The following is a 14,255-nucleotide window of genomic DNA, read 5'->3' on the forward strand; positions in this document are numbered from 1 at the left end:
ACTTTACTTTTCTTTGGCTGAGAAGACTTGCGTCGAATTCATTCGGCAGGACCCAGCGTGTTGGTATTTTGGGGTCTCCAGCGCAACCCTAACCCTCTTTATGGGTAACCTCTTCAGGAAGGAGGGGTGACATGGTCAGATCTGAACTTTAGGAAATTACTTTAGTGGCTGTATGGAAGATGGACTGGAATGGGGAGAAGCTTGAGACTGGCAAGCCCACCATCAGCTACTGCCAAGGCCCAGGAGAGGAGGGCCCACTCCAGGGCAGATGGTAGAGGAGGAGAGAAGGGGACATACAGAGTTGTTAGAAATGGACTGAATATGGGTGTGAGAGACCAAGAAGTCCAGGATGCCTCCCGGACTGGGAGGACAGAACAGGGAAAAGGCTGGGCCAAAAAAGAACAAAGCCAGAGCCTGGTTCCAGAAAAGTCCATGGATCAAGGACTTAGAACTGATCCTGTGAGAGGGAAGAATGCACAGCCTGAATTGCAATTGGATGGCCTGCATTCCTGGAGCCCTCCAAGGGCACTCGCTGCAGGCCAAGCTGAGGGAACTTTCCAGACCCATGCATGCACCTCAAGGTTCAGCAAGCCAGGCCTCACAGCCTGTCACAGTCACAGTCTCCCATTTAACTGTGAGCCAAAGAGGGCCTAAGCACAAAGCAGAAGCTAAGCCTTCTCCCTTTGGCTGTGGGCACTCACGAAACTCAGATTCTCTGCAGGAACCTGCTAAGAACTCCGTGTTCTACCCTGTGGCTGGCCTGCCTCACTGCTTTAGGGGAGGATGCTAGACCTCAGGGACCACGAAGACCCCATATCAGGGGCCAGCCCGGAGAGACAAGTGTCCCACCCTAGGCCAAGGCCTGAAGACCTCAACAAACATCTAGAAGAGCACCAGACTTTCACATTTCTTTGGGCTTTATTTTGTTTTGTACTGAAGTTACAGGTGCAGCTGAAAAGCGTTTTGCCCCATATACACAGAAACCTGCAGCAGCAAAGAACTGCAGACAAAACAGATGCCAATGCATTGGAAAAAAGATAAGTAAAAGAAAATTGCCTTCCCAGCTGTGCTTGGGCTGCCTGACTTCCAGAGCATTCCGCAACTGCTCTCCCACCCTGGGACTTCCCTCTGCTCCTGGGCCCTCCTCCTTTTGGAACATCCACAGCTCCAGGGCTTTCTCACTAGGACGCCTCTGCCCGGCCCACCCTCAGGACTCTACATAGTGTAGAAGGGCCTTCATTCCCCTCCTGGCTCTGATGAGGTCAAAACCACGCTCACACCAAGGACATTCAGCCCCCTCACCGGCTTCTCTAGATGGCACCACAGGGGATAGAGCACTGGACTTGGAGTCAAAACAGCCCGAGTTCAAATCCAGTCTCAAACACATACCGGTTTTGTGACCCAGGCAAGTCACAAATGGTATCTAAGAAAAGGATTTGAATTTCTGGGTCACATTTTAAAACACCAGATTTTTATAAAAATATAAATTGCCCAGATTAACAGAAGAAAGAATATTTAAATAACCCTATCTTAGAAAAAGAAATTGAAGCCTAAAGGAGCTCCCTAAAGGGGAGGGGGAACCCAGGTCCAGATGGATTTACAAGTGAATCTACCAAACATTTAGAGAACAATTAATCCAATGCTGCATAAATCATAAAACAGGTAAAGAAGCCCCACCAAATATGGGGAGCCCACCCAAAATTCTATGACACAAATCAAATTTTGATACCAAACCAGGGAGAGGAAAAAACTATAGACCAATTTCCCTAATGAATATTGATGCGAATTAAGAAAACATCTAACAAGATTACAGTAATATGTCACAAAGATCATACATTATGACCTGGTGAGATTTATACCAGGAGTGAAGGACTAGTTCAATGAGGAAAACTCTAAGCATAAGTGACTATATCAATAACTAAAACAATTGAAAATGCCATGATTTTATCAACAGATGCAGAAAGAACTTTTGACAAAATACAAAGAGAAAGCACAGGAATAAATGGAGCTTTTAAAAAAACAAGTGTTATCTACCTAAACCAAGGATACATATTATTTGCAATGGAGATAAACCAGAAGCTTTTCCAATAATATCAGGGGTGAGACATCATATTAGAAATGGGTGCTAGAGCAGCAAGAGAAGAACAGAAATCAAGGGATCACCGCAGGTTGTGAGGTGACATGACGGTATACTTAGAGAGCTCAAGAAAGCAGCCTAAAAAATAGTCTAAACAATTAAAAACTTTGGCAAAGTTGTAGGATATAAAAGAAATTTGCACAAATCACCAACATTTCTATATATTACCAACAAAAAACAGCAGGAAGAGACAGAAAGAGAAATTTCATTTAATGTAACTGCAGACAATATTAAATACTTGGGAGTCTGCCTGCCAAGATACAGCCAGGAGCTCTATGAACAGAATTACAAAACACTCTTCACACAAAGACAGATCTAAATAACTCCTGGGTAGAACAAGCTAACACAATCAAAAAGGCCACTGCTACTAAAGTAATGTGCTGATGTACTTCCATCTCAAAGAATTGCTTTATAGAACTAGAAGACAATAGTAAAATTCACCTAGAGGAATAAAAAGTCAAGGCTGTCCAAGGAATCAATACAGTTGTGTGTTTAATATGAAGGAAAGAGGCCAAGCGGCAGCAGACGCCAAACAATATTACAAAAGAATCTGGCACTGGCTAAGGAACAGAGCAGCTGCTCAATGAAACAAATCAGGGTTAGGGTCAAATATACAAAAGCAAGTGATCACAGTAACCCAAAGATCCCTGATTTGGGGCTGAGAACTCACTGTCTGACAAAAACTTCTGGGAAAACTGGAAAGCAGCCTGGCAGAAACCAGGCACAGATCAATACCTTACACCACATACCGAGAAAGATCAAAACGGGTAAAATGATGTCCTAAGTAAATTGCGGTGGCACCGAAACATTGACCTGTCAGAGCTAAGGATAACTGCAGAGTTTATTATTAAGTGCAAGAGTCAGAGAGGTAAAATACATGATTTTGCTTGAATAAAATTTAAAAATTTTTGCACAAATAAAACTGATGCAGCCAAAATTAGAAGGGGGGGGGGTCTGCAGCAAGTTTTTCTGATAAAGGTCTCAGTTCTCAAATAGGGAACTGAGTCAAATATATAAAAAATAGGCACCATTCCCCAGTTGATAAATGGTCAAAGGGTATGAATAGGCAATTTTCAGAGAAAGAAATTAAAGATATCTATAAGCACATGAAGAAATGCTCTAAATCACTATTGACTAAAGAAATGCAAATGAAAACAACTCTGAGGTACCACATCTCATCAGTCAGATTGGCTAAGATGACAAAACAGGAAAATGACAGATGCTGGAGAGGATGTGGGCAAATTGGAACACTAATGCATTGCTGGTGGAGTTGTGAACTGATCCAGCCTTTCTAGAGAGCAATCTGGAATTATGCCCAAAGGGCTATAAATCATTTCATATCCTTTGACCCAACAATACCACTCCTAGGGTTATATCCCAAAGAAATCATAGAAGTGGGAGGAAGACCCATATGTACAAAAATGTTTATAGCAGCTCTTTTTGTGGTGGCAAAGAACTGGAAATTAAGGGGGTGCCCATCAATTGGGGAATGGCTGAGCAAGTTGAGACCAATAAATGTGTTGGAGTATTATTGTGTTATAAGAAATGACAAAGGAGATGGTTTCAGAAAACCTGGAAGCCTTGTAGGAACTGATATATAGTAAAATGAGCAGAAATAGGAAAATAAACTACAGTGTAACAGCAACATTGTAAGGAAAATCAACTGTGAAAAACTTAGGCACTCTGGCTAATACAATGTTCTACCACAACTCCAAAGGACTCCTGATAGAAAATGCTATCCCCTTCCAGACACAATCAGTATGCTGACTGAAGCATAATTTTTTCCTTTATTTTTCTTTTTGCTGTATAACGGGTGTCCCATCTCTTGCTTTCTCAATGGGTAAAAGGAAAGAGCATGTGCACAAACAGTAACAGAAAAGAAGCCAACAACCACCCAACACAGGCACGACCCATTCCTGCCCAGGAATGGCGCGCCCTAACAAGGGCAGGTAAGAACGGTCATGACATAAAAGTCAAGGAACCCATGAACTTAAGAGAAACATGCAAAGACTTAAATGAATGGAAAGAGAAGAGAATAAGCAGAGCCAGAACAGCAAAAGGATTGGAAAGAAAGGGAGAAAAGTGTGAGGAGAGCCGAGGAACTGCTTCTCCCTTTCCTTTCTGCAGATGGAGGGCGGAAAGCCAGTTAGCTTACACGGAATATGGATACACTACGAAATACAGCTGGTGTGTTGGATTTGTTGAATTGCATTTTTCCCTTTTTAAAAATCTTTATTATAAGGAAGGACTTGTGGGTTTAGGAGGGAAAGAGAAGGATATGTTTAGAAGTGAATGTAATAGTATAAGACATTAATAAAAATCATTAAAATAATTTAACAAACATGCCCCAAATCCAACAAATTCAAGCAAAAGGACTTTAAATTGAAAAGTAAGGGGAAGAGGGAAAACTATCTACCCTAATCGAAGAAAACAAGATACCACACAGAGCAGATAAATACAGAATTGCAGTAATGACACTCAAATTTAAGATATAAAAGTCAAGGAAGAAGCCTGTAATAAAAAGCAAAGTTTCAGATGTCTACAAGCAAATTCATGAAAAATGGGTAAGGGTTAAGGGTTCAAATTAGATTTTGACTATAATCCTAATGACTTCCTATCTTGTCTTCATGATATCTTCATCTTTCAAGAGTTGGGAGAACCAGTCAATGAGAGAAACATCTGTCAGAAACATCAGAAGATGTCAGAAGATCAGAAACTAACTGGTCTGGTGGTCTTGGGTTAAGAATCTCTCAGAGAAGAAGCAAGCACTGCATCTCAGAATTTGTAAGAGAGAAGAGAGCTCTGGCCATAATTGAACATACATCCCAATTTTGGAAGAATAAATTTCAAAGAGTTCAGAGAAATCTTACGGAGGGTGCCATGAACTAATTATCTAATTGGGCAGCTCAGCCTGAGAGGGGCACGACACTCTCCAACTCTAATCCTAAATGCCTCTGACTCCGCCTCAAATTTATAGACAGCTGGAATTAAGGAATGAATAAAATTTAGCTAGTCATGACAGCATTATGACACTAAACAACTAATGATAATATTAACAATAGTAATAACCCTTAAGGCTGTACATGGGTTGTCACTGGAACCTCACCACCTTTGAGGAATGGGCATGTATTACTCCATTTTACAAGTGAGGAAGTTGAGACAGAGAGATTAAATAACTGACCCAGGGTCACTGAGCTCATCAGTGTGTGAGAAAGGGTTCCCTCTCATGTCTCATGGCTCCAAGTCCCACCAAGCTGCCATGGAGAAAGTAAAAGCTTTACAAGATCTCTCTAGCTTACAATCTATGAACAAATGTGGGTACACACCAGAAAAGATCAGAAGATCCTCACCGTTTTAGGAGACAAGATAAAAGGAGCCCTGCTCTCACAAGATGACTACTGTTGGAATTTCTGTGACCTAGAATATCTTCAACTCATTCTGGAAGCCCATAAAGCTGGATGCTTCTATTAGGAAACATCACAGATTGTAGCACTGTCTTATTTTCTCTTTCCACTTAAAAAACTATGCTCCACTCTTTTTTTCTTTTTGGAGGAGGCAGGGCAGGCCAATTGGAGTTAAGTGACTTGACCAAGGTCACATGGCTAGTAAGTGTGTCAAGTGTCTGAGGCCAGATTTGAACTCGGATCCTCCCGACTCCCGGGCCAGTGCTCTATTCACTGTGCCACCTAGTGGCCCCTACAATCCATTCTTTAGTCCACCCTCTGCAGTGTGAGGTCCTTGTTGAACTTCCTGGATTTCCACCAGTGTCAAAGACTAGAGGCATTAGTTTTTCATGGGCTGGGCCATGCTGCTATAAAAGGGACACCCCTACCTATATTAGTGTACACCAACATGTTGTTGCATACCCAACAACAAAGGCTAATGTTAGAGACAAATTATAACAAAATCCATCTGGAGGAGACAAAGGTAAAGCAACGTGGGAAACAACAAAAAAAGCACAGAGGAGCTGATCTCCCCATACCAGAGCCTGAACTGTGCTGCAAGGCAACAATAAAAACAACCTAGGCCTGGCTAGAGCAAGGGCGGAAGACCTAGAAACAACCCAGGAACAAGTAAGCGCAGCCGCAGAGCCCATGAAAGCAGCATCCCCTCCCGCGGACCATAATCAGCTCTAATGGACACCTGAGGTGGCTGTAACCAAGCCCATCACAGACAAATCAGAGGAAAAGGAAAAGAGTCGGCTCTCCCCATCACACACAGGAAAAGATTCCTGAGCAAAGAAGGACTGTTGGAGGGTCATGCTGAGGCACGGCACAGCCTCACCAAGGGCCCAAAGGAGCTGAGGTCATGAGGACAGTGAAGGGAAGCCCAAAGCATTCCTGAAAATCTCTCCTTGGGGACAAAGCAGAGGCTCCCGGAAGGGAGAGCAGCTCCTCATTGTGCTTCTGTTTGCTCAGCCATAGAGAATGATCTTTGCACTGTAAAGGTCAGAACCCAAATGACTAATAAGGAGCCCATAGCCAAGATAAGAGAAAGACAGTAAAAGGACCTGGCTGTCTTGGATGAGGCCCAGTCACCAGACAGAGATGAACTTTATGCCAAAGTCCTAAGAGACCTGGGGGAAAAGATGATTGAGCAGCCTGGGATTCCCTGCAAGTCCTGGGTGTGGTCTGCTAAGTCTCATCCCAGATGCCATCCAAACGGGACTCCTCTTCTCCCAGGACACTGAGGGCACCAAGACCTAGATCTCTAGGGAAAGGGCTGATCTTTTCCAAATCCTAAATGCTAGAAAGAAACTGGAACTTGCAACCAAATGAGCTAACCAGCAGATTCTAGACTCCCCTCCACCATCTGGCAGAAAGCTACTCTACTGGTCACTGGGGGAATCTCGTAGGAATCATTTGCCTACATATTGGCAAAGCACGCAACAAAGCTGCCCAGGCTACTTTTGTTCTGAGCCTGAAGGCAGTTTCTAATAGGGTGCTCAGGAATCCACCTGCATTTGATCTATGATTTGAATTAAGGCATGGTGACAAAGCCCAGGTCCCACCCCTGGATGATGTAAGCAGAGCTAGTGAGGTCAGGGGCTCTTGGACTAACATGCCCATCAGAGGCAGTTAGTCAGGGACTGGTATTGATGGGCACCTTCAGTGGGGGCCAAACTCAAAGGATATTCCCAGGCTCTTGGGCTCTAGGTGCTAAGCTGTCTCCACCAGGAAGCTTAATATCCTGCGAGTCTGAGCCATATAACAGGAGGAGAATACTGGCAAGAGAAGTTTAAGGTCACTACAAAATGATGCAGTTTCCTAGCATATATGGCATAAAGGCGATCCAGTGTGTGAGCATGTGGGAGTGGGAGTGGGAGTGGGAGTGTGCGTACTCACACACAAATGGACAATCTCTAGGGATTACCCATCCAACTGCATATCCAAACCAAAACTATAGGCACTGCTTCATCCACTTGGTTTTTCCTTCCAGATGGTTAGGCCCAACTACTCAGAATGATTTGGATCTCATCCTAGAAGCCCTGAAAACTTCTCAGCCTGGTGCATCCAACACAAGAAGTTCTACAAAACTGAGCACCTGAAAAACCACCCCATCAGCAGGAAATCCTGCCCTGACTTGGACAATGGGCTAGATCTCAGGGGCAGGATTCAAGCCTTTGGTGAGCTTCCATCTCCCAGTTTTATGCCAGAGACATTAATAATGATCAAAAAATTGGACAAGGATTTATCTGCCGTACATACACAAAATCTGATGGAAACATCACCGCCTAACTTTCCTGGCTCCCTTTAAGTCCCAGCTAAAAATCTTCTACAAGAACCGTTTCCTAATCTATCTTAATTCTAGTGCATATTCATTATTTACTATTCCTCCTGTACATATTTTGTTTGTTTTCTCCCTCATTAGAGTGTAAGCTCCTCAAGGCAGCTTAAACATCTCCCATGTTTAGTCAGTCAGCTGATCAATAAAGCATTTATTAAGTGCCTACTATATGACAGGCACTGTGCTAGGAGCTGATGTTCAAAAAAAAGGGGCAAAAGACAGCCTTGCCTTCAAGCAGCTTACAATCTAATGGGGAAGACAAGCAAACAAACACGCACCAACAAGGTGGAAGTAATTAAGAGACAGAAGGCTAGGGGCGGCCAGGTGGCTCAGCGAGTAAGAGCACCGGCTCCAGTGTCGGGATGACCTGGAACAAATCCGGGCTCAGATACTCAGCACCACACCCCGAAATAACTGGCCGTGTAACCTTGAGCAAGTTACTTAACCCCGATTGCTTTAAAAATAAAAGAGAGAGAGACGGAAGGCAATGGAATTAAGAGTTGGGAAAGGCTTCCTCTACAGGGTGGGATTTCAGTTGGCCCTTTAAAGGAAGTCAGCGAAGGCAGGGATGAGGAGGGAGGGAGTTCTAGGCCTAGAGTCTAAAGATGGAGAGTTCTGTTTGTGGCCAGGGGGCCAGGGTGACTTGATGGAAGAGTTTGAGTGTTGGGAAATAAGGAAGGTAGGAGGAGGCCAGATTATGAAGAGCTTTGAACTCCAAAGAGGGCATTTCATATTTGATCCAGGAGGCAGTACAGCATCAATGGGGTCTACTGAGTAGAGGGTGACATAGTAAGATCTGCACTTTTGAAAAATCATCTCAGTGACTGAATGGAGGGTGGACTAGAGTGAGGGAGACCGGAGGCGGGAAGAACTCCCAGCAGCTATTGCAATGGTCCAGGTATGAGAAGAAGAGGTCTGCACCAGGGAAGGTGCAGGGTTCAAAGAAACGCTGCAGAGGGAGGTGAGATTAGCAGGACTTGGCAACAGGGGGTATCAAGGATAACTTCCAGATTTCAAGCCTGAGGGGCTAGGAAGATGGTGTTGGCCTGTATAGTGATAAGAAAGGTTTTGGGGGAAGGATGAGTTCTGCCTCAGATATTATGAATTTAAGACAAATGTCTGAGAGGCAATTGGAAATTCAAGACTGGAGGTCAGCAGGGACACTAAGGCAGGAAGGGTAGATTACAGATGGTCATTAAATTCAAGAGTTCTCACGAGATCACCAACTAGACAGTATAGAAAAGGAGGAGAAAGGTCCAGAACAGAAACCTGTGGGCATGACCTGAACAAGGACCCTGCAAAGGAGGCTGAGAAGGTGCATAAAAGTCGTATGAAAACCTGGAGAGAAGAGGGTGATCAACTGTGTCAAAGGCTCCAGCGAAGTCGAGAAGGAGGAGAACCGAGAAATGGTCAATTAAGAGATCTTTGAGGGGAGCAGTTCTGGTGGAACAATATCCAGAGCTGGATTGTAAAGGCTTAAGAAAAGAGAAAGAAAATCTGGTCTCAAACACTTACTAGCTGTGGGACCCTGGGCAAGTCATTTAACCCCAAGGAACTGGAGAAGAAAATGGCAGACATCTTCAGTAGCTTTGCCAAGAAAACTTCCAACAGGGTCACAAAAAGTCAAACAGAACTGAAAAACAACTGAACAACAAAGAAAAGAGAAAAGGTGGGGGGCCAACTGTAACTGGTATTATAAGGAGCTTACCCACTAAGGGCAGAAGAGATCTTGGATGATTTTTAGGGGGATGGAAGGGCCAAGATGGAAGGATGGCAAGACTTGGGCCTGTTTATGGACAGTGGAGAGGGGGGTGTAAGAGTGATCCATCGAACCAAATGCTTTTTAGAGTCTACAAATAAGAAACACCTCGGGACCTGTATTTTCTCTATGTTTCAGTTAATAGTGCGATGTTTGGCTAACAGAATATCCCCTGAAATGAGAAGGGCTATTGTTTCCTTTCTAACTCCCTCCTGAAGAAGGCTGCCAATGCATGGGTAGATGATTCTCCTAAAGAGCTGACAGTAAAGATAGATGGGACAGTAAGCATCTAGCGTTCAGTGACTGGTGTTTTTTAGGTACCTTTTCCCCATTACTAAGGCCTGAGACGTTTTTCCTAAACTTTGTTATCTTTCCCAGGATCAGACACTTTAAAAAGCAACCTCTCACCATTCTCCAGCTGTGGCTCCCAGCACCAGCCCTCCTCTTTGTAACCTTTGGGCTGGAGTTGATTTTTCCATTATTTTCTCTATGTAAATACGAAAAGGACTGTGATGGTAGAGTCCAAATGCAGCAGGTGTGCTGTCCTTGAGGATGAAAAACTGTGCGGCACAGTGGCTAGAGCTTCGACCTGAGCTATGTGACCCTGGACAAGTCATTCAACCACTGTAAAATGGTGATAACTGAGAGGACCTATCTCTCAGGATTGTCTGAAAATCAAATGAGATCATAGTCATAAAACACTTTTTGAATGTTAAAGTGCTCTATGAATTCTTACTATCATCATTGTTATTATTAATATGCTTATAAATAAACATAAGGTGTTTCAAGTCTTAGTGGAGATTTAAACTATTAAAACTTCAATTTGCACTAAGACACTTGAGATGTCCTGTATATGTGTGTCTGTGTACACATGAATTTTTGCATCCACAAATATGCATGTGCATACATGCACATATATCCACATGTACGTGTCCACATATGTATACAGATCGGCAGATGTTTTCCCTCTTTTTCTGCCATCTTTCCAGTTTCAGTGCGTCTTTGCTTAGTTGGGTCTCTTACTAGCTTTCCCTAAACTGGTTTAACACCTAGCTTTTTCTGTTACTTAATCCGGAAATACTGCTTCCACCAGCCTTCTCCTTAGCTCTCTACAGCATCATTTCTATTTGAAAGGAGCTCATAGGTTCTCCTCTGAGGCAAATAAAGGAGCTAACAAGGTTGGATTTCTCCTGTGTCCAAAGGCAACAAGAAATACAGTTCCTGGGGCACCTGGTTATCTTTCACTGCAGTGTCTGTGGTAAGACAGCCATGAAAATAACTACAAATGGTCACCAGCGTCATCTGCAGAAGACACAGAGGTACAGAAACTCCATAAAGAGTTTGAGAAGACCCTAACCCAAGTTAAATCGATGTATACAATGCCCCAGTGAGAGTGGTTGAGAACTGCAAGTATATGTGTGTGTCTGTGTGTGTATAAAAGTATATACACATATGTATATAAACACACACATATGTTGGACAGAAAATACGGCTAAAAAATAAGAAAAGTCAAAGATTTACAAACAACCAAAAAAGTCTCCCTCTCTTCTAGAAAAGAATCAGAAGGTACCAAATAATATAACAAAAGATGGAACTGATTATATTTGAATAGCCAGAAAATGAGTTCTTACTGATAGGAGAGTCAATCGGCTGTTGTTGAACAAAAATCAATATTATCATAAAAGTGAAAAAAAAGGATGACATGCAATTAAAGTATTTGTGGCCTGACCTATTAAGTTACTACTGTCAGAAAATAGGATATGGACTGAAGAAAGGACATTCACATCAACCGCGATAATTCCATACACGAGTTTGACTACCATGAATAAGCCTGCGCAATGAAGAGACTAGAAGAGCTTTTAAAGAAAAGGAGGGGAGAATGAATAGAGCTCAGGCTCTGGAGTCACGAGGACCTGAGTTCAAATTTGACCTCAGACACCTGACACTAAACCCAACTGCCTTGCCTTCCCCACCTCCAAAAAAAAAGTCATTTAGCCACAAATACTTGATGTATTTGCCAACCTGAGAACTGTGAAGCCAAGGATGCAGGCTAAAGTCATGTGAAAGGACACCCCATCCGCAAACAGCAACAGATGAACGGTCAATGAAAGGATCCCTAAGGAGGTATTAGGCTGCATGTATCCAGTGAAAACGGTATCATTCTGCAATATACTGCTTGGCCCAGGAGCCTCAGTACCCCCATCTGTAAAATGCGGGAGGCGGCGGACTACACGAGATCAAAGATGCTATTACACTCTAAATGGAGACACGAACACGGCAGGAATATATTCACACGGAATCTCCAGGACAGCCCTCCCACCCAAGCGGCCCAAGGCATCGGAGGGCACTGCCTGGGGGCCGACACCTCCCGCGCTGCGCTCCCCCGCCCCCCTCTGCAGCCGACGCCTCCCCAGGGGGCCCGGCGGCAGATCTGATAACATTGTTGCCAGTCCCGAAGGCTGGAACAAAGTGACATTTACACAACAAGGCACCCAGTGGGCCCGGCCCGCCAGAGGAGCCAGCCACCCCATTTCCACGGGCTGCGCGGCACTCGAACCCACGGCCCCGGCCCTAAAAGCCTCCTCCATCCCAGGATGCAGATTACAGCCCCGAGCACTTCGGCTGGGCCCCGGGGCAATCCGGGAAGGCTTCCCAGAGGGGACGGCAGAGAACAGCTGGCGCCCGGGGGAGGGGCTGCAGCCTCAGGCAGCCCAGCCCGCGCCGGGAAAGACCGAGACAGCCCGGCCCGGGCCACGGAAGCGGTGGCTCCGGCGGCCGCAAGGTCACAGGCCAGGGGGCGGGAAACCGGAGCGCTGGGCCCCCCCCCCGGGCAGGGCCCTGAACACCGCCCTCACGGCCCCGCCCCGCCCCACCCCGCCCCCGCCCCGGCTCCGGCTCCGGCTCCGGCTCGGGCCCGGCCCGGGGCCCTCCCTCCGTCCCTCCCGGGCCGGCCGCCGCCGCCGGCCTCACCATCGGAAGCGGCCTCTCCTCCTCCAGGGCCCGGCTGCGCCATGAGCGGCCCGAGCGGACAGCGGGGCCGGGGCCGGGGCCGGGACAGGCGCGGCCTCAGCGGGCTCAGGGGCCGCCGCGCGAACCGTGGGGCCAGGCCGCCGGCCGCCGCCGCCTCCTCATCCTGACAGCCGCCGGGGCGCGCTTTGCGCAGGCGCCGCCACCGGAGCACGTGACACAGCCCCACGGGGGCCAGGGGGGGGCGGGGAGGAGAGCGACCGGGGAAAAGACAACGTGGGCGGGGAAAGGGGCGGGGCTATACGAAAGGAGGCGGGGAGAGAGGAGAGCGACCGGGGGAGAGGTGAAGGGGGCGGGGAAATGGGGACAGAGAGACAGCTGGGGAGGCCGAGCCGGAGGAGAAGGGAATAGAGCAGAACGTCCATCGTCTCTAGGCATTTACTAAAGGACTCATGTGCCAGGGAGGGCCGGGCCCTCCAGGCGCTTACAATCTAGCGCGCAAATGTGGACGACGCATGGGAGACACTGGACAGAGGGGAGATGCTGGAACGCAGAAGGGGATGGCAAGGCTCCCTGCAGAAACTGCTTGTCGCTGGAATTTGAAGGAAGCCAGGGAGATGACGGGGAGCTTTCCGGGCCTGGGCGACCTAGCGAAGGAGAACAGCCAGGAGGCTGGGGTCGCTGGATCGGGGAGTGCATGGGGGACGTGCACCACACAGCCGGGAGAGCGAGAGAAAGCAGAGACCCGGAGGGAGAGAGGGGTAGGGACGAATGGGAGGCGGAGACCTGGAGAAGAGGCGGGGCTAGGGGGAAGCGAAGGTGCAGAAAGGTGTAGGAAGGGCGGGGCCGTGGGATAGAGGAGAAGGGGGCAGGAAGGAGGAGAGAGGCCCCTAGGAAAGGGAATTGACGGACTGGACTAGACTAGGGAAAAGGCGGGGCTGGAGAAGGAGCGAGGAGTGTGGGAGAGCCGGGAGAGGGACAGGTTGGGGGTGAGACTATGGGAGGGGAGGGGGAGCTAATAGCAGGTGGGGGTGGGGCTTGGGGAGGAAGGGAGGGAGGGAGGGAGGGAGAAGGAGGAGCCTCGCCTCCTAGACCTCTCCTCCGGGACGGCCAGGATGCTCCCTTTCTCTTCCCACCCGCTGTTCCCCTGAACCTCATCATTCCATCACCTCTGGAACTCCCTCCTTGGACGACGGCCATCGTAAAGCGATCCTCGCTCCTTTTGCTTTCCGGTTTCCAAGAGTTTTAGGGTGGTATCCATTGCGCCAGATAGTTGCCAGACAGAGTGAAATGTTCCCAGGGGGTAGGGGGGGTGTCAGGATAAAAATCGTGCGATCAGGCATATCGGACCCCCTGCCCACACCTCGCCCACCAATTTCCTTCAGACTCCTCTGGAGGCAGCCCAGGACCTTGAACCCGAGACTCTTGGAAATGGGGGTGCCCCTAGACCTGCTTCCACCCACCCAGCCATCCAAGGGTCCGCCTTACTCCTCAGAGCCCTTCGCCAGTGCCTGGCGCAGAGCAGGTGCTTCCTAAAAGGTTTTCCCTCTCATCCCGAGGAGGACTGTCACCCCACTTTTACGACCGCCAATCCCACCTCCTGTT

At 47.1% G+C, this 14,255-nt stretch overlaps 1 protein-coding gene across 1 annotated transcript in view; it reads right to left on the reverse strand.

The window, feature by feature from the left end:
* The window catches only part of RABEP1 (rabaptin, RAB GTPase binding effector protein 1), a 62,794-nt gene extending 49,984 nt beyond the window's left edge, over positions 1–12,810 (reverse strand). The window contains exon 1 of the mRNA XM_069094157.1: positions 12,654–12,810. Within this exon, the coding sequence (XP_068950258.1) occupies positions 12,654–12,696 (43 nt within the window). The 5' untranslated portion in view covers positions 12,697–12,810. The remainder of the gene's footprint in view (positions 1–12,653) is intronic.
* Positions 12,811–14,255: the final 1,445 nt, after the last annotated feature.

This window comes from Petaurus breviceps, unplaced genomic scaffold, assembly GCF_028583685.1.
Source record: "Petaurus breviceps papuanus isolate PSGF00001 unplaced genomic scaffold, PetGlider_PUasm1.0 215, whole genome shotgun sequence".
NCBI lineage: Eukaryota > Metazoa > Chordata > Mammalia > Diprotodontia > Petauridae > Petaurus > Petaurus breviceps.